This window comes from Neovison vison, chromosome 7, assembly GCF_020171115.1.
Source record: "Neovison vison isolate M4711 chromosome 7, ASM_NN_V1, whole genome shotgun sequence".
In the NCBI taxonomy this organism is placed as follows: domain Eukaryota; kingdom Metazoa; phylum Chordata; class Mammalia; order Carnivora; family Mustelidae; genus Neogale; species Neogale vison.
Window position 1 is genome coordinate 192,899,962 of NC_058097.1, and position 20,132 is coordinate 192,920,093.

At 35.8% G+C, this 20,132-nt stretch overlaps 2 protein-coding genes across 3 annotated transcripts; one reads left to right on the forward strand and one right to left on the reverse strand.

Moving 5' to 3' along the window:
* Positions 1–5,328: 5,328 nt before the first annotated feature.
* Positions 5,329–6,798, reverse strand: LOC122914414 (olfactory receptor 10AG1-like). 2 transcript variants are annotated; one of them, XM_044261028.1, is made up of 2 exons: positions 6,790–6,798; positions 5,329–6,261 (listed from the first exon to the last, which is right to left on the reverse strand). In XM_044261028.1, the coding sequence occupies exons 1-2, from the start codon at positions 6,796–6,798 to the stop codon at positions 5,329–5,331; spliced, it is 942 nt and encodes a 313-aa protein (XP_044116963.1). The 2 variants fall into 2 exon arrangements, with proteins under 2 accessions (XP_044116963.1, XP_044116962.1); XM_044261027.1 differs by lacking the exon at positions 6,790–6,798 and having other exon boundaries at positions 5,329–6,273.
* Positions 6,799–18,703: 11,905 nt separating this feature from the next.
* LOC122913646 (olfactory receptor 10AG1-like) lies at positions 18,704–19,681 on the forward strand (the record flags this gene model as incomplete). The annotated part of the gene is made up of 1 exon (XM_044260297.1): positions 18,704–19,681. A coding segment is annotated over one exon (978 nt), but the record flags the coding sequence as incomplete, so codon positions are not given.
* Positions 19,682–20,132: the final 451 nt, after the last annotated feature.

Consider the following 20,132-nt stretch of genomic DNA (forward strand, 5'->3'; position numbering starts at 1 on the left):
TGGGCTACTATTTCAAATGGTGAAGAACTCATATTCTTTGTAAGCCAAGTTATAAAGAATAACTTCAAAGGCACAGATTTAAAATGTTTTTCAATGCCAAAATCATACAGGAGTAGCAGCAAAGCTGATGAGAAACTGCAATTTTTTTTAAATATAAGAGATTTGTGAAGAAACTCCTTGCAAATTATCAAATGTCTGGCACATGATATAATTATAAAACCTTTACCTGAAGAAATATAAAAATCTTTTCTTTGAAATATCAATGGATGATTCTTAGACCTTTTTGTTACTCGCCCTTTGCTACTTGGAGTATATTAAATTCTTACAAAGTACTAATAAAATGTTTTTGAGGACACCTGGGTGGCTCAGTCAGTTAAGTGCCTGCTTTCAGCTCAGGTCATAATCCCAGCGTCCTGGGATCGAGCCCCATGTCAGGCTCCCTGCTCGGTGGGAAGACTGCTTCTCCCTCTCCCACTCCCCCTGCTTGTACTCTCGCTCTTGCTATCTCCCTCTCTCTCAAATAAATAAATAAATAAAATCTTTTTTAAAAATTTAAAAAATAAAATATGTTTGTATTCACAACTGTCTATCACCTCAGAAGTTCATACATCAGATGAAGGTGCAAAGTGAAGAAAATCATCCTTTAAACACCTGAAGTATTTAATCATACCACATGCATATAAGTACCAAAACCTGCATTCCTTGGAAACATTTCTTACCACTAAAGGACTTCCACACCAGCTAAAATAAAGAGGCACTATCCCCCGCCAATCATTGTGAAACATTAATATGTAGACATTTTCTCCTTTAGAATTGCATGCAGCCATATACAACGAAATATTTATATGCTTCACACAACAGAATTTCTGGGGAATGGGGAAAATAAATAGTCCAGGGCTTTTAAAATGATATCAGAAGTCTACATTTCTTTCATCTTCCTGATTTTCCACTCTGAGATATGACCTCTGCAACCTTTCAGGAATAAAGGACAATGGAAGCAAAAGAGAACCTGCTGATACCTATATCCATCCCACTATCCAGCAGTGAGTCTTCTGCTCATACTTAGCTGGAAGGGGGGCTGGGAAGTGGAGTATTGCAAATCCTCAAATTCTGTAGTTAAGTTGGTTATAAGATAGAGGATTTAGATTGGTATGTTCTGATCCAGTCTACAGCATCTCCCACTACACAGTTTCTGTGAATCTGTGGGTTCATTTCCTATTGCTATTGTCATAAATCACCACAAATAAATTGACTTATAATAGCACACATTTATTACCTTACAGCACTGTGGGTCATAGGTCTAACACGGTTATCAGTGAGCAAAAATCAAGTTGTGGACAGGGCTGCATTTCTTTCTGGAAGCTCTAGTATTGATTCCATTTTTTTGATCAATTAGATTATTGACAGAGCTCAGTTCCCAGATGTTGCAGGACTGAAGACCCTGTTGCCTTGCCATGCATTGCCAAATGTCATGCCTTGCTTCTAGAAGTCACCAGAGAAAATAGGCCACAAACTACTTTGTGACTTAAAGTGAATGTGTTAAAATCTTTTATATACCTTCTACCCTCTTTTTCATATGTCATACAATTCTTTGATAAAATAAGCTTTTTAAAAATAGTTTTTGTAAAATATAATCACTGCTACATTCTTAGAAGTAATTGTGCTTTTTTTAACAAGTATTTTCTTTACAGGAACCTTATGTCCAAGTTGTTACTATGTTGAGGAAACAATATATGCGATCCCTTTGGAAGAGGCAATCTTTTACATAGAACAACACTCATCCGAAATGAATTTAGACAGGAATGTGCATGTTTCCTTTCTAATAAAATATATGCTGTTAATGATGTATATATTGACATGATGTATATATATATTGACCCAGCTATTTTGACATGACAAAAAATATAAATCTTCAACAAATTGTACAACAAGTCATATATTGCATTCCCCATGTACTGGGTGGCCAGAACTCAGTAAATGGGACTATCTAGAAGACTTGTGTAATATAAAAATCAGAAAAAAGGGAAAAATATATGAGAATAAGTTCTTGGTCTCTACTTCAAAACTATATATGCTGCCCTTACTAACAATCATAGGCTTGTCAAAGAATTATATTTTAGGTCAGATGACCATTTTTATAAACTATGTCATAGTTTATAATTATGACTATTATACATTCATAACTTTATTTATTTGAGGGAGAGAAAGAGAGAGAGAGCATAGGAACTGGGGTCGGGAGGGACAGGAAGAGAGAGGGAGAAGCAGACTTCCTGCTGAACAGGGAGCCCAATGTGGGACTTGATCCCAGGACCCTGAGACTATGACCTGAGCTGAAAGCAGACACTTAACTGACTGAGACACCCAGGCGCCCCCTACAGTTTCTTTTTGATCAACCCCAGTTAATAGAATATATAATTAAATTAATCCAACAACTAATTTCTACAGGCTATCTCATTGTGAATTAACAGAGTGGGAAGACAAGGGATAGAGATATAAAAAGAGAAAAATACAAAGGTCTCAAAGATTTTAACTATAAAGGAGGTCATAATCCTACAGTTTTTAATTGGTACTGGACTCATAATGATAGAAATGTCCATTAACATTTTATTTGAATACTAGCTCTGTTCCATAACCCTCATTTAGATGAACAAATAGTTGGCTAGCACATTTTTGGAAAACTAAACATAAATAATGTAAAAGGAAAACAATTCCAATGTGTAAATAAGTTAGGTTTTCTTCCCTAGGTAACTCATATTGTGGACTGTGTCCGTTCATCAAAAAATAGCATTCTATTGATTGTCTTTATGAATTTGAGTATAAAATATCACACAGCTAGAGATTTCACTAAGAATTATACTGAAATACAGCCAACACTTCCATTTTTGGTGCTTTAAACTTTTCCAAATGCTTCTCCATGCCAGGTGGATATTGACCTTTGTAATAGTCCTAGGAGTTCATAAAAAATAGATTGTGACAATTTTATTAATTACAAACTGTTAAAGACAAGACAACAAGCTCAAAATGGAAACACTTATACCAAGCCACACATCACCAAACCAAAAAACTTAGCTCCAGTTATGGCTCTTCCAAGAAATGGAATCCAAAAGCACTCAATCAACAAGTACGTGGTTAGCATAGGTGACATGCCTGGTATCAACCTGCCATGCCCTATGAGGAAAGTAACTTTGCAACAACCAATTCCATTTTTGCCTAATGCAACTTCCTTGTTCCTGCTTCTTTCTGCCCTTAGAATCCCTTGCCTTGGGTAGCTTTTCAGCACTTCTTTCTACCTATTGGATTGAATGCTCCCTGATTCATGGCCCCCCCAAAAAAACCCCAAAAAAACCCAAACCAAAAAACAAAAAACAAAAAAACAAAAAAACCCAATAAGATCTCTAAGGTTTACTTAGTTGAATTTCTGTTCTTTAACCAACTGCAATTAAAAAAAAAAAATGTAGCTGAAGGAATTGCTCAAGATGTTGGTAAAGCGACAATTTATTTAGTTTAACTTAAATTAAATTATCTGAACTCCTGGGATAGCACTGTTTCTGTGACATCGTGATTCCTGCTTCACTAAGTTTCAGAAACAAAAAAACACCAGCACTACTATCTGTACCATAATCATCATCTTTATCATCACTATCACCACGACCACCATCGTCATCATCGTCATCATCATGGTCTTTATCATGTACATACATAAAATTCTTGTATAAAACATTAAATGAGTAGAGGTATAAACATATATACTTCCATGGATAAAATACAGAAATAGATAAATGTGGTACATTATGTTAGATGGTAGATGATGTAAATGGCTGGATGAAACAAAATATAACCATGAAAGGACAGGAGTTAATATTGTTTGATAGGCATATGTACAGTTATAGCTAAAACTACGAAACAGCATAACTTTTAAAGAACTGCTAACAGAAGTTCTCAGGGGAAGATGCACTAAGTGATCTCTTCATGCCAGTGACTGACTTGAGAATCTGGAACTGGAAGGATAGGCATTAGTGGTTCTGTTAACAGGTACTCTCTTTCCTTGATAAAACCAGTTCAAAGGTTTAATACTTTAAGACACTTTAGAAAAGGCTGAAGGCATGAAAGTTTAGGCACACTAATGTAAATGCAAATGTGCAGACTTTGCATAATTCTGCAAGTAATTTCTTTTTGGTTTTTGTTTTTAATTTTTTTATTTTTTATAAACATATAATATATTTTTAACCCCAGGAGAAGAGGTCTGTGAATCACCAGGTTTACACACTTCACAGCACTCACCATAGCACATACCCTCCCCAATGTCCATAACCCCACCCCGCTTCTCCCAATCCCCCTTCCCCCAGCAACCCTCATATGATCTCTCTGATATGAGGAAGTGGAGATGCAACATGGGGGGTTAAGACGGTGGGAGAAGAATAAATGAAACAAGATGGGATTGGGAGGGAGACAAACCATAAGTGACTCTTAATCTGCAAGTAATTTCTAACTCATTCCTTCAATTTCAAACTCACAGATATTTTATTTTCAAAATATGAATTGGTATGGGAGTAACTGTTTAGAGTACCAGAAAAGAAGAGGTGAAATAATTCAAAACAATTTATTTTGGCAGCTATATTGTTAAGTTAAACATAGAAGAATGTTATTAGGAAGAAAGCTAAGTAAATGTAAGACTTTCTTTCGGTATTATAATTGGAGTAATTCCACATGGCTGCATGGTAGTTTAAATAAATGTGCTTTCAATGTCTATTGGTGCTCTGAAATCTCTCGATTTTGGCAGGAGTCTGAGGCATGTCACAGCAATATTCACTTACCCATTAATTTATTTAATCAGTCATTCAAAAAAATCTGTTACTTAACTGCTATTTCCAGTCGCTGGTTATAGAATCATAAAATGTTAATAAATACCAGTGTGAAGGTTTAGGAAATTATTTAGGTAAGCAATCATATATTTTTAGTATAATCAAGCCAAAAATTCTAACAGATTGAGTTATTTTTATATGAATTTGATTTATATTCTAATTGCATATGAAATGTGTGCATTACTATTTTAATCATGAGGTAGGATAGTTTTTTTTTTTTTAATGTTGTGTTAGTCACCATATAGTGGTAATATATAGGGGTTATTCTTTAGGTTTGGAGCACTGAAGACAGATTAATTTGCCTGGTCTGTCTCCAAGCACAAGAAGTTGTAGGTTGGTGTTTAGAAGTATCTAGAAGTACATCCTAAGCTGGAAGCAGTTAAGTTCTTAAAGAGGAATGCAGAGATTTGAAATGTTTCTCTGAGACATGCGTGGCAAGCAGCTAAAGCACTTACAATTAAACTCATCACTTTTTGAGCAATAGTCTTTTCAGTGCTGCAATCACATCCTTGTTCCTGAGGCTGTATATCATGGGGTTAAACATCGGAGTCACTATGGTGTAGAAAAGAGAGAGCAGTTTGTCAATTCCTGCCGTATGATTGGATTTGGGCCTTAAGTAGGTGATGGAAGCCGACCCAAAGAACAAAAGAACCACCAGCAGGTGGGAAGAACACGTGGAAAAGGCTTTGGCCCGTCCGCCAGCGGTTGGCAAACTCAGAATGGTGGAAATGATTTTGCTGTAAGAGGCAAGAATCAACATAAAAGGAACTGTGACAAACAACATAGCTACTACATAGACGGCTGCCTCATGCATCCAAGTATCCCCACATGCGAGCTTGAGGATGGGGGGTATGTCGCAGAAGAAGTGGTTAATGTGGTTGGAATTACAGAAATGTAGAGAGAAAATTTGACATGTTTGTCCTATCTGGACTGGAATTCCACCGATCCAGGAGCCAACAGCCAGCTTGAGGCACAACTCGTGGTTCATGACTAGAGGGTAGTGCAGAGGGTTACAAATGGCCACATAGCGGTCATAGGCCATCACTGCCAGCAGGAAACATTCAGTGGCTCCGAGCAGAAGGAAGAAGCACAGTTGAGTGGCACAGCCCAGCATAGAAATGCTTCTATCCTGAGTCCAAAGATTCACCAGAATCCTGGGGAGAGTGACAGACACATAACAGATTTCCAAGGAGGAAAAATTTGCCAGGAAAAAATACATGGGTGTCTCTAGAGCAGCGTCAAGTCTGGTAATTATTATTATGAGGCTATTTCCAATTAGGACAATAACATAAATGATGGAGAACACCCCAAATAGTAACCCTTGCAGGTTTGGAAGGTCGGAAAATCCTAAGAGTACGAATTCTGTTATTGTGGAAGCATTGTCTTCTGTTCTCATCTCCTCACACGTCATCTGTGGAACAATTGAATCAAAAGTCCAAGTTACCCTGATTTCTTTGGTTCTTTTCTTCTTATACATAAACAGGATGGCATGCCTCCCAATTCTTTCCCATTCCCTATTAAAAGAAATCTATAACTGCCAGGGCTCTAAAATTGTGATGAAGTACATTTTTCATTACTGTTAAATGCATTTGTAAGAAAAAGAAATCTCCATCGCGTTTTATTTCTGCTGTGAATTATCAGGCTTCTTTGCCTCTGAAGATAAGTGCTTGTCATTTTGCTGTCCATCTGAACACTCAAAATTGCAAAATCTGAGTTTATGTTCAACTGTGACAAGGATTCCGTTCTTTCACCAGCCATGTTTTCTCCCCACCTCTCAATTCTGTTTTCTACTATTATTAATTCAAAATTTATTTCATCGCACAAGTAAATAATTTGTAAGCCACCTAAATTGGTTTGAGTGCTGAATATGTTCATTTTTTAAAGTAATGGGCTTCTCTAGTATTTCTAAGTCTCTTTAAGCTTCAACATTCTGCATACTTAGGCTATTTGACTATAAAATGAAATTGATGAGCTAAGCACTAAATGTTATGGGGTGTTATTCAATCTTTAAAACTATATTTCAGTGTAAGATCCATGAAATCAAGTCATTTTTTTTCAGGTTTTGCAAAAAGGTAAAGAGGAAGTCTAAGATGGTCTATGTCCTGAAATACTCAAGAGGTTAAGAGGCAGGTTCATCTAGCATTTATGTTTAAGAAAGCCATCTCAATTACAATGTACACACCTTATATAAGAAATATCAACCAAAACTCATCTCTGAGATATTCTTAAATTACCCAGATCCTCAATAATTGATATTCTGATGACCCCACTTAACCCATTCAGTCTTTTCCTTGCACACATGTGTGTCTATGTTTATGCACATGAGTGTACCTAAGTGTATATCCCATCTCTATTATGCACTATTCTCATTGTCATAACTAGATCATAAATATATTTTCATATTCTCTACATCTTTCTAAGCACTGCATAGTATATTTGTTCTGAAAAATTTGGAAAAAATTACAAATGAGCCAAATGGTTGTTTCTTTGGAATAGTCTTACCTCCTTACACAGTCATGTAAGCATGGGTTCCTAACCTAAAAGACATACCTCCCCTGCCTCTTTCCCTCCTGTTACAGATCAAGCATGTCTTCTCTGGTGTGCGTGTGTGTGTGTGTGTGTGTGTGTGTCTGTGTGAATTATACTCTTTTCATTCACTCTTGCAGAAGTAGTAATTTGCTTCATTGATTTCAGTATGTCCTAGATAACTTCCATATTATGAGTTAACTAATTTGAAAACCCATGGAGACTTACTCACTACAAAGGAAAGATATACTTCTAACCATAGTCAAAGGGTGTTAAATATGGACAGTGGTCACAATTTCAACTACAAAAAAGTAGACAGAAATGGGGCAGGAACAACAGTCCATGCAAAACTTGAACATCCTGAAGATTTTCTGTGGCTGAGAAAAGGGAAACTAAATGACAATTTCTTTTACAATCTATAATATTCCAAACTACATACTAAATAAAGATATTTAAACCTTGTCCAATTCATCCAATGGAAATTTGATTACAGGGAATGTGAAAATGCTATAACTAGGTCCTAAGGTACTCAGAAGTTATTAGCTGATTTGTGATGTACAAGGCTACGCAATGAAGGCCACTTTTTACTACAACAGCATAAAAGTGTTTTTAACCATGTTTTATTCACTTATTTAATTCAACAGAGTCCAATATTTGGACAATTATTCAAAATGTTTGTTGAATGAATCACTGCATCATTTAGACTAACATGCCTCATACCCCCACATTTGGCGAGTAAACCATTGGTCTCAGAAACTGCTGTTCTCTTTATTCTCAGTATTGGACCTGTTCTTTGTGTAAGCTCTTCTCTCATTCTTTGGTCTTCTCTACATTTGTCTGCTGTTCAAGTGGGTGGTGCGTTTGAAAGGCAAACTGAATCTAAGATGCCAACAAACAATTAACAAGGAGAAGCAGCATCAAAACTTGCAATCAAGAATATAATGTTCTGGGGCACCTGGGTGGCTCAGTGGATTAAGCCACTGCCTTCAGCTCAGGTCATGATCTCAGCATCCTGGGATCGAGCCCCGCATTGGGCTCCTTGCTCAGTGGGGAGCCTGCTTCTCTCTCTGCCTCTGCCTGCCTCTCTGCCTGCTTGTGATCTCTGTCTCTCTCTCTCTCTCTCTCAGTCTGTCAAATAAATAAATAAATAAAACCTTAAAAAAAAAAAAAAAAAAAAAAAGAACATAATGTTCTAGCAGTTCTTAGGTGGCTGCCTCATTGAAGTGTCCAACTCTTGATGTTGGCTCAGGTCATGATCTGGGGTTGTGGAATCAAGTCCCCAGGCTCTGTGCTCAGCACAGAATCTGCTGGAGAGTCTTACCCTCTCCCTCCCCTTTCTTCTTTCCCCCAATGCTCTCTCTCTAAAAAATAATTTTTCTTTTTAAAGAATATAATGTTCTACATTTACTGAACTTTTTTTCTTGATCTCAGCTTTTCATTTGTAAAATAGAACATTCAATGGATTCTCACTGTAAAACCATTTATAAAATTAGAAAGGATATAATATTTATTAATTACTATTTAATAATAATTAAAAACAAATATTCAAATGCTAACAAATCATGTGCTTTCCTTCTAAACATAATCTTACCAAAAAAAAAAAAAGTTTCCTCAAATCTTGTAGCATAGTCCCTGTTTCTCTGATCTGGAAAACTTTAGATGCTCTATTTATACAACTCAGAAAGAAAACTATTATATAATGCAGGTAAATGTAGTGAATTCTGTTTTTATTAAAATATTTTCTGTTTGTTTCTTTGGTCTTCCCACCGAAACAATTTTTTTTTTTTTAAATGTGGAGATTGGGATATCAATGACAACTATCAATGTGATGTATAAACTGCTTATATTCATAGCAAGTTTATAAAATCAAATTGAAGACAAGAATAAAAAGTCAGAATTTGGTGATTGCAATTCAGAAAGTCTTTCCTTTAGATGCGTCTAAAAATAAAAATGGAAAACATACCCATATCTCTTTAGCATCTTCAGGCTCATTTATCATGGAACCTAACTCTTCACAAGCAAAGAATATCTTTGGTTTTAGTAGGATGCAAACCCATTTCAATAAGGTCCATTAACTATCTTGTTCCTCAGTTATGTGTAATTAAATTTTCAGGAGACATGATCTCCAGATTTAATACATGCAAACTACTTAAATACATGCTTAACACGCAGTCGTTACACTCGTTAGCACCAAAGACCGTGACAGTGATGGTTATGTTGATGATAATGCAGATGTCGGTAATCTCTGATATATTGGTCCATTACACTACAAAATACCTGGTATTTTTGCTTATGTTATAATAACAAGTCAGAAAAATTAAAAGGCTTTCTGAATCAGTGTTTTGAAATCAAACCAGAATAACCGTGATGACAAAGGATTATTTTTTAAATTTTCTGTAAATAAGTATTCTTTGCTGCTGCCGAAAAAATATGGTTCTTAGTAAACTCAATTTGTTATTAGACAAAAATTCATGCTTACCTGTTTCGAGTGAGGTTAAATTGAGATTAAATATAATGCTTACCTTTATTGATTGAGCATGAGAACTGTATTTTTGACAGGTAATTTACTTTTATTTGAAACAGAAGTTAACCACTTTCTAAAATATGTTCCACTGTCGTAACACCTAGTGCTCTTTAAGAAGGAAATATTCTTTTCCCTTGGGATCAGGTCCTTTCCTGTGTCACCTTCTAATTGAAGTAAACCGTTCTGCCTGCTACTCAAGAAATTTGGTAAATAACCAAAACCACATTTGGCCATGCCACTCCTTCCCTAACTTCTTTATGCTCTTACTTTTTTTGTGATCACTGAGAAATATAAGTGTTGTTAAATGAGAAATTTACAATTACATATGACTTATCATGTAAACTAAGACATTCCAATAAAGATGCCAGTGCACAGAGTCTTACATTAAAGAGAAGCTTTCTTCTCCCTCATTAAGAATTCAGGGGGGAGAAGTGTAGGGCTGTTGGGGCAGTTCTGTCACCTTCAATGTGAGCCTGCCATCTTCATGCCCACGTCAGCCAGGTAGCATCATCATCTCCCATATGACAGAAGGGTGGGGGGTAAGGGGAGCACTCACTTATTCCTTGTTAGACTTGCAAACCAGAAGGAACAGTATGCAGAATTTCCAGGCATAATTCCTTATGTCAAATTTAGTCATAAGACCTTCCCTCCCTGCGCTGGAAGATAAGCTAAAAAAAAATTTTTCTAGGTACTTCCGTGTGACCGGCTAAGACTCTATGACTATCACTAATCCTCTTCAATTTTCCAAACCTAAAATGCCAAGGAATTCTGGCATCCAGTTCTCAGCCAAGGATATCTTCAGGTCAACTGTGGCTTTTTGCAATGTATAATTATAAAATAAAAGAGTAATTTTCTGTAACACCCCCTACAAACAAACACACATAGACACATTCACAAAATACAATGGAGGGAATATTAGTTCTAAATAAGGAAGCAGGAGATTTCTATGTCCGTGAAGATTAATGAGCAGAGAGATAGAAAACAGATTTTGGAAATATCATGTCAGGTGCTTTGAAAAGCTCTCATTTTCAAGGATTATATATTTATTCACCAATTTTTAGACATTTATTTTATTTTCATTTTAGCTACTAAAATATATGCATAGCAATCTCATTGTGGTTTTAGTTTGCATTTTAATGATGGCTAATAATGATGATGTTTTTTCACATGATTATTTGACTTTTGTATATCCCCTTTAGCAAAAAACATATTCAGGTTTTTGCACATAGGTTAATTATGTTGTTCTTATTGAGTTTTGGGGGTTCTTTGTATATTCTATATGCTTTTATGGGGAAGCGTGATGGGCAAGTATTTCCACCTTTGGTTGAGGTTTTAACTTTCTGAACATGTCAATTTCTGAGAAGTTCAATTTACAAACTTTTATTTAATGGATTGTGGGTTTTTTTTAATAAGATATTTAAGATCTTAATCTCAGGTCACATAGATTTTCTCTTACGATTTCTTCTGATTATTGCATAGTTTAACATTATATGTTTATTTTATTTTTTTAAAGATTTTATTTATTTGAGAGAGAAAGAGAAAGAGAGAGATAGCAACAGAGAGAACACAAGCAAGGGGAAGAAGGAGAAGTAGGCTTCCCACTGAGCAGGGAGCCCAGCACAAGGCTAGATCCCAAGACCCTGGAATCATGTCTTGATCTGAAGGCAGATGCATAACCAACTGAGCCACCCAGGCACCCCAGCATTCTGTTTTTAAATCTGTGATCCATCTTGAATTAATTATGGTAGAAGGCATGAATCTGAGGTTTAGGTATTTAACATGGATGCTCAATTTTTCTTGTGTTGCTTGCTAAAACAAATACTCATTTTTCCACTGAAAGCTGTTTAGCATTTTTATCAATAATCAATTGCCCAGACTTCTATACATTAACTCAAAAATGCAAAAATCAAAAGGGTGCATTAGTTACATGTAATTACATATATAATTATATAATGCATATAATTACATGTATAGTTGTAAAACAGTAAAAAATTATATTTTTTCCTATTATTCATTTTAAACATTTAGGAACAATATTTAAAACAACAGTTTAAAAACAATGATTAAAAACCATGTTTTTTGGCACACATCTGACATCCTCAAAAAAGAAATGTTATTACAAAGGATGGCATGAATTGTCAGGGACTTGAGGATGAGGTATGTGAATGGACTTCTCTGAACATGCAAAAAAAAAAAAAAAAGTGAGGATCTATGTGTTACATTGAATGCTTATCAATGAGTGGTTTTAGTCAGGGGAGAATTTTAATAATCAAGTGGACAGGGTAAGCCTTTCTGTGGTTACTATTCAGCCTCTTTGCCAACTATACCTGTTATTGCACAATGGGTTCATGAACAGAGTGGACTTGGGGATGGACAGGGTTATACATGTGCTCAGCAACATGAATTTCCACTCACCAAGCCTGATCCAATTAGAGCCCCTTCTTTGTGTCCAAATGCCAGTGGCAGAGAGTAGCACTGATACTCACAAACCCATGGACACAGACACACACACACACACACACACACACACACACACACACACAGATTTATTTTAGGAAATTGGCTATGAGATTGTTGGGGCTGGAAACTCTAAAATGTATAGGGCAAGCTGGCCTCTTACAAATCTCAGAAGTAAGCTGTCTTGAGGAAGAATTTCTTCTTTCTCAGGGAAACCTCAGTCTTGCTTTTAAGGACATGCAACTGATGGGATGAGGCTCATGTATTAAGCATGATCTTCTTAAAATAAGGTTTTTAAAAAAATATTTTATTTATTTATTTATTTATTTGAGAGAGAGAGACAGAGAAAGCTCAACAGTGGGGAGGGTCCGAGGGAGAAGCAGACTCCCCACTGAGAAGGGACCCCCCCGCCCAATGTGGGACTCAACCATGGGACTCCAGGATCATGACCTAAGCTGAAGGCAGACATTTAACCAACTGAACCACCCAGGCATCCGAAATCAATTTATTTTAGATATTAACCATATCTACAAAGTATCCTCAGAACAATGCCTAGATTATTGTTTGACTGAATACTTAGGCTTTATAGACTAGACTTATTGATGTAAAGAACCCTCTCTCACAGTCTATCCCTGGCAACCACAAAAATTTCCTTAAGTCAGACTTAATTGTCAAATAAAGGCAATAAAAGTTATAATTCTACCTAACCTGATACAAATATTCTACCTGCAACCCCAAACATGCTTACTCTTTTGCCAAAAAAGAAAAGATGCGAAGTTCTTCAGTGATGTTAACTGTGGTTCTTGATATTTTGATATATTCATAACAAAATGAGGAAAGAAGAGACTCATAATAATTATAGTTCTTATTTCTGAAAATAATCATGGGTCATCATTACTGTTTATAACTATCTTCTTTCAATATCCAATCCACATGACTTTTGCTCTCACAAGGCACCTTGGGTGCCATGATTATTTCTTTGTGGGGTGATCCAAGACTTTATTCCTGAATGGTCTGGGCTGTAAGTAGCTCCGCTTCAATTTGCTTGTTGCAGTTTTCCACTGAATTTAATAATTTCCTTTGAAGTTAATAATAGGATAGATCTTCTATATATCTAACAAATATGCATATATACATATATGTAAATGTATACATTATAGATAACATATATAATATGATGCAAACAGAGTGTATACATTATTGTCTAGAGTATGGAAGACAAGATAGTGGTGGTACAGGGGTAGACATGAGACTGATGGAATTTAAGACAGTTTAAAAATTATCCCACATAAATACAACCAACGGGTTTTTTGGCAATGCTTAAAACCATTCAACTGAAAAAGACATTGTTTCAAAAAATGGTGTTGAAAAATTATACATGCAGAACCAAACACATATGCATGCACACACAGAGGAATTGAAACTCTACATAAATGTCAACCCTTATACAGAGTTAACGCAAAATTGATATAGTGAGAGATGGAAGTGGTGGTGATACTAGAGAAATGAGCTTGTCTGTGTTTTGATTGTTTCAGGGTTAAATATATTCTTCTCTCCACCTTCTATATGCTTGAAATTTTACATGATGTAAAAGAAAACGAAAGAGTCACACTTGGGATCTTTAAAGAAACATAAATTCTTTGTCTATTTGAACATTTAGCATGCTTCTTTGATAATTCACAATTCCCTGGGGCGCCTGGGTGGCTCAGTGGTTAAGCATTTACCTCCGGCTCAGGTCCTGATCCTAGGAATCTCAGGTCATGATCCTGGGATCCTGGGATAGAGCCCTGCATGGGCTCTGAGCTTGCTTCTGCCCCTCCCACTCCCCCTGCTTGTGTTCCCTCTCTCACTCTGTCTCTTTGCCAAATAAATAAATAAAATCTTTAAAAAAATAATAATAATAATTCACAATTCCCTGAAATCCTGGTTGTAATTTTTTCACAAACACTTCTGACTTTATAAATTCTTCCACTTATGATCTATCTTTAATTTCTCCACATGAGTACTTTATGTATAAACAAATTAGGGACAATTATAAAGGTCAGGAGAGCATCTTTAAATGTAAAGATCAAGGGAACACCTGTGAATCCATGGTCCAATAAAGATATTTATTAAAAACTCCAAAGAATACCTAACTAGTTAAAAACATTTTATTATTTACTAGAGATAGTTTAAAAAAAAAGTATGAGATGGGGCGCCTGGGTGGCTCGGTGGGTTGGGCCGCTGCCTTCGGCTCGGGTCATGATCTCAGGGTCCTGGGATCGGGTCCCGCATCGTGCTCTCTGCTCTGCGGGGAGCCTGCTTCCTCCTCTCCCTCTCTCTGCCTGCCTGTCTGCCTGCTTGTGATCTCTGTCTGTCAAATAAATAAATAAAATCTTAAAAAAAAAAAAAAAAGTATGAGAGATCAAATGTTTGAAAGAACTGTAGAGTAAGACACCTCTGAGAAGAAATGCTATTGCCAGAGATATATTTGGTTATTTCCCAAAATGTTCGAATGGCAAATATAATGAGTTAAATCAATTAAATGGTGATTTGGGAGAGGACACATTCCCACAAGGCAGAAAGGTATTTTTTAAAGAGCACTATTTGCTTCAAAAGAAAAATATTGGTTAGGTATTTGCAACTCCTAATATTCAAATAGTTTAAAATTTAATTTCAATAGAATGGCATTTAATGTTCTAGAACCACATTTTCAAGAGAAAAGCATTTAAAACAGTCTGTGTCAAAGAAAGAAATAATTTCATTTGAGTCCATAAAGGTAAGTATGAACTTTTTCATCAAAGGCCTTATTTGCATCTTAGTTTGGTTTTCTGAGCTATTGTATCTTCAGTATCAAAAATCAGAACGTCTAAATATTTATAGAATACTAAGGGAATAATCTAGTGAAGTTAAGTTAAAACTGTATTTCACACCACATCTATACTTTTTCTTTCTTTTTTTCCTTTGAGGAGATCAGAGAGACAAATGATAAAAAGCACTTAAAATGTCCTACTTTGAAAGGTAGCATTATTTATAATGTAACAAAACTGATTTAATAATTGGGGCAGTTTTAAAGAAAATTATTCCAATACAGTAATTCTTAGAATTCTAATATAGCAAAACTTAGTAAGGTGGTAGCTGGATATTTTAAAAATAAGTCTGTACCCTGCCATCAATGAAATAAATAATTATTTCTAAAGAAACACCGTCTTGAAATCTGAAACTTTAGGTCATTAAAAAATTATTGAGGGGTACCTGGGTGGCACAGTCAGTTAAGCATCTGTCATTGGTGCAGGTCATGACCCTGGAGTCCTGCGATTGAGTGGGGAGTCTGCTTCTCCCTTTCCCTCCGAACCCCACCCTACTCCCATTCTCTCTCTTTCTCAAATAAATAAATAAAGTCTTTAAAAATATGTTGATATTAAATTTTTTTTTCTGATGAAAGAAATACTACAGACCAGAACTGCTAATGTAACTGGCTGTCTTTGTCCTTATTCAAGGGGATTTAGAGTTCTGAGGTCATTAGCTAGATAAAACAGAAACTTTCCTGTGTCCCTGAGAAAAAAAAAAAAGTCTGATTGCAATGAAATTGCGTCTATTAAATGCACAAAAGAATCAAGTCTCTGTTTACCTTTCAGCTTGAAGGACTTTTGAGAAAGACTGAACGTAGTGTTAATTTCAGAGTAGAACATGACCTTCTTGGTCTCTAGACATAATGAAGAAACACATACATGCAATCAGACAATGCTTATAATACAATCTCCTCTCCAATTCTAGGTGTGAATGTAGTGTATTAAAAATATTGGAAACCATATATTACTAATCATTAAGGTAAATATTAGTTATGAAAATGCTTAGAAGAAACCTCAGGTTGTGACTTTTCCATCCCCTGCTTCCTCCTTCCTTCCTTCCCCTCTGCCTTCCTTTCTCCCTTCCTCCCTGATGCTTGAACTTCTTTTGGTTCCTGATTCATTTATTCCTTAAGAGTCATTTGAGAAAATAAAAGGTGTACAGCTTTATGGAAGATATGGGTAAAACCATCTTTGAATTGCAAAACATTATAATTTCACTGGAAAATTTTGGAAATTAGACAAAATCATGAAAGATATAAAATCAGTCATATATATGTATATTAAATATGAAATCATGTAAGTAAAAGCTGCCAAACAGAATCTGAAATATACAGTGGAATTAGAATAGGGTTTACATTCTGAGACCGCTGGATATCTGCACTGATTCTTTCTAACTCAGTTGTCTTCAATTTACTTCAATTTAATTTCAATTAAAAACTTGAAGATTCTGGAGCCTGGGTAGCTCAATGGGTTAAAGCCTCTGCCTTTGGTGCGGGTCATGATCTCAGGGCCCTGGGATCCAGCCCCGCTGCTGGGCTCTCTGCTCAGCAAGGAGCCTGCTTCCTCCCTTCTCTCTCTGCCTGCCTCTCTGCCTACTTGTGATCTCTGTCAAATAAATAAATAAAATATTTTAAAAAATTGAAGATTCGTTTGTAAACCCTGCACTATATCTGATCAATATATAACATCTTTCAGTATTTTAGTAAATCTGCCTATGAGTGGCATTATTGGAATAGGCTGAAAATTTAAAAATTCATAGAAAAAATGCTACCTAATGTTATATTAAGGAAAGCTTTTATGATATTATAATATTTAGGGAGGGAATTAGAAACTGTGTAGACACGGACGAATCTGATTCCTACATTTCAACAGTCTTTATTGTATAACTCCATGTTTATAATGTATGTGAAATTTAAAAAAAATTCATCGTTACTTCTTATTCAGAACTTGCATCAAACCCCATTTGAGCGTCTTCATAAGTTGTAGATTATTTGTTTCCAATTTATTTTCCAGTTATTTGTTCATTCTACTTCATTCTCTTTTTCCCAAGTGTTCACTGATTAGAATACTAGAGAAGACTAAAGACAGGACTAACTGTGAGGGGAGAGAGAGATGAATACAAACACAGTATGAGAATAACATATCCCACACCCACCACTGGTGGAGTGTATAGTGCTTGCCAGTTAGTAACAGGATTGTTATCCGTTTATGAATCAAACACATGCTGAGTAGTTTATGTACATTAAGTACCCAGGAAGGATATTTTATGGTCTCCTGGTTTTATATGTTGTAATAAAAGTAATTTGGACTTTTACTTGCACACAAGCCTGAATTCAAACCTCAGTAATGCCATTTATTTGCTGTGATCTTGGTTGATTCATAGAACATTTAAAGTAGAAGTTACCTTACAAGTAAAATGGTGATAGAATTACCTCCCAGCACAATTGTGAGGATCAAATAAGACAGTGCCTGTGAATGCACCTACCACAGCATTGATTCCCTGCTCCAGGAGTCCCCAGATATTGGAATACGTGCACAGCCTTTGCTCAGTACCATAGAAATGATACCCTCATTCCAGAACTTTCCATTATTTGAGTACTAGGTGAATTAAACTCTTACATAATTCAACAAGGTTCTCTTGGTACAATAGAGCTTGGGAAGGAGTTGCATTGTCTAGGAGAAACTGCTAAAGGAACTGGAACCTTTGCATAATTTATAGAGTATTTTATGAAATAGGATGGAAATAGGCAAAATGAACATCAGAGTAGGAAGGGCAACCTTCTGCTTGGACCCTTTTAAAAAGAAAACCTTTCAGATTTTTCTCCCTTTGACTTAAGTCTTGAATGAAAAACTTGACTATTCACCTCAGGAATTAACATTTAAATGCAGTATTTGCAATTTGGTAAATATCTCTTTACCTATTGATAGCCACTTTTGAATGACTTCTTCCAGTTGAAATAAACTGGCTATAATAACTATTATAAAACAAAAAAAAAATCACAGAGATCACTCAGGAAATTACTTTCTTCAGCTCATTTCTTAAAATATAATGATATGATGTCACAAAAAATATTTGAGAGAGCTTAAATCCAAATGTGAATAAATAGAAATATTTTAAAAGAAATAACATGAGAGAGAGGAATTGATGGAAAAGTTCATTCTAAGCAAAATTGTCCAATGGCTTGTTATAAATATTATTTTTATTAATGTGATTCCAATTAGACTTTGATATTCCTATCATCAAAGCTGATAGCAACATGCAGCATTACTCATTATCAATAGCAAGAAAATATACCATTTTTCAGCAGACTAATCCCTGACAGGGATGTTTTCTGGTGGATGATAGTGAAAGAATGAACTTTTTTTTTTTTTTTTAAATCACGGTTTAACATCAAATGCAAATGTTTCTCTAGGAGTCATTGTTAGGGACTTGTCCATTTTTAAAATGCAGTGCTCTTATTTTATAGTTAAGCAAGCTACAACTCAGGCAGATAAAGTGACTTCACATCTCGAATTCTTTATTTTCACAGATGATACCCAGAGACCAGATCGGAGGAGGAAATTTATCTTCAGTCGTGGAGTTTGTCCTCCTAGGGTTTTCTGACCTTCCAAACTTCCAGGGACTTCTATTTGGAATTTTCTTTCTCATCTACATATTCATCTTAACAGGAAATGGTCTTATCATACTAATTACGAGAGTGGACTCTGTTCTTCAAACACCCATGTATTTCTTTCTTGCAAATTTTTCCTCCTTGGAAATCTGTTATGTGTCTGTCACTCTCCCCAGGATTCTGGTGAACCTTTGGACTCAGGATGGAAGCATATCTATGCTGGGCTGTGCCACTCAAATGTGCTTCTTCCTTCTGCTCGGAGCCACTGAATGTTTCCTGCTGGCAGTGATGGCCTATGACCGCTATGTGGCCATTTGTAACCCTCTGCACTACCCTCTAGTCATGAACCACGAGTTGTGCCTCAAGCTGGCTGCCGGTGCCTGGATCGGTGGAATTCCAGTCCAGATAGGGCAAACATGTCAGGTGTTCTCCCTGCCTTTTTGCGGTTCTAATCAAATCAGTCACTTCTTCTGTGACATCCCCCCATTGATCAAGCTGGCCTGTGGGGACACTTCACTTAATGAGATGTGTGTCTATGTAGTTGCTATATTATTTGCAATGATTCCTTTTCTACTTATACTTGGCTCTTATGTGAAAATCATTTCCACCATCCTGAAGTTTCCCTCAGCCAGGGGCCGGTCTAAAGCCTTCTCTACGTGTTCTTCCCATCTCATTGTTGTGCTTTTGTTCTTTGGGTCGGCTTCCATCACCTACTTAAGGCCCAAATCAAGTCATTCTGCAGGAACTGACAAACTGCTCTCTCTTTTCTACACCACAGTGACTCCGATGTTTAACCCCATGATATACAGCCTTAGGAACAAGGACGTGATTGCAGCCCTGAAAAAATTATTACTCAAGAAAACAGTGTGAGCATCTTACAGATCACATTTTTAATAAATTTTTCTCATGGTTATCACAGAAATATAATTTAATGTCTCTATATTCATGTTTACTATGGCAATGTTGTTCAGAATTACTATGTAATCCTTTGCAGTTATGTATTTGAGAGTTCTGGCCTGAAGTCACTTGTGGTTTCTTCTTTAACAAGACAATTAATCAATTCTCAAATGTTCTATTTTTTAAGACAATTTTTTTCACAGCATATTATAAGTTTACCTACCTTTAAAATTTTTAGATAATTTCAACTGTTAGAATAGTTTTTAAAAATGTGTGGAAGAAATAGGGCTGGCCTTTCCTATTTGTCAAATATTTACAAATACCATGCTGTAATTCCCACCTGTATCTATGACCCATTCATTTCTTTGTGATAGGTTTACACTAGATATGTGTTGAGGAAGTGAACACAAGACAAATTATATAT